The sequence below is a fragment of the Perkinsus marinus genome (assembly GCF_000006405.1).
Source record: "Perkinsus marinus ATCC 50983 genomic scaffold scf_1104296955174, whole genome shotgun sequence".
In the NCBI taxonomy this organism is placed as follows: domain Eukaryota; phylum Perkinsozoa; order Perkinsida; family Perkinsidae; genus Perkinsus; species Perkinsus marinus.
Genome location: NW_003207877.1, coordinates 1 through 918, shown reverse-complemented (window position 1 = coordinate 918; position 918 = coordinate 1). Strand labels below are relative to the sequence as shown.

At 45.2% G+C, this 918-nt stretch overlaps 1 protein-coding gene across 1 annotated transcript; it reads left to right on the top strand.

Moving 5' to 3' along the window:
- Positions 1-95: 95 nt before the first annotated feature.
- On the top strand, positions 96-392 carry Pmar_PMAR016012 (hypothetical protein; the record flags this gene model as incomplete). Its single annotated transcript, XM_002775932.1, has 1 exon — positions 96-392. A coding segment is annotated over one exon (297 nt), but the record flags the coding sequence as incomplete, so codon positions are not given.
- Positions 393-918: the final 526 nt, after the last annotated feature.

The window sequence follows — 918 nt, the reverse complement described above, 5'->3', positions numbered from 1 at the left end:
AAGCGTGAGTGGTCTATCCATATACCTACTATAATAAAGAGTATTAATCTTAGCCCTCTATCGACCGGTACAACGCCTTTTGATATTTTTTCCAGCGACGTTATGATAGTCCCCTTACAAGGAAGATTGAGGCTATCAACGAGTTGGCTATGCAAAAAGAGATGTCGATGGAGACTTCTGGCGTCAAGCCAAATAAGAAGTGTTTTAAGATTGGTGACTTGGTTAGACGGTCTAATAAGGAGGTTAAAGATAACTCAGTCTATGAAGTGATGAGCTGCGGTCGCCACAGTGTGAGTATTCGCCGTCAAGGTGATGTAAATAGTTTGCCCGTGAAGGAGCATGTTAGGAATCTTGTACTTGCTCAAGTTGAGAATCAACTGGGGGAGATGTGAAGGTCTGTGAGATTCGGCTTGTGTCAATTGTTGTCTCTTGTGATATCTGTCCCATTGTGGTTGATTCTCAGCGTATCATCGCTGAGCTAAGCTGTAGTCATTTGCATACCAGTGATGATTATTAGTTAAGTCTCTCTAATATTTTGGTCGACGTTGGGTTCTGGCTCTCAATAGACTGTATATGGGTAGGACCTCATTCACTGCCGAGATCCAGTACCGATTTCTATGTCCACAGTACCGATATTCTCGTCAACGTGTTGGACGAAGTCTAAGGTCCCCTATCACGGCGAGCTCTCACCTTCCTTCCAATAACTTGTTGGCGATCAACAACACCTAGGGCCTTAGAAGCAGCATCTGGAATGTCAAACTCGATAAGACCAATACCACGACTCGGAGTCGTTGTATCGGAGTGTGGTAGGAAATTCCCTCCTTCCTGGGCTAAGGGCGCTTTCCTTCCTAGGGTAGACTTTCTTATAGTCGAAAAACGGGGAGGAAAACCACGGGTGCTTGGCACCCCTGATACACT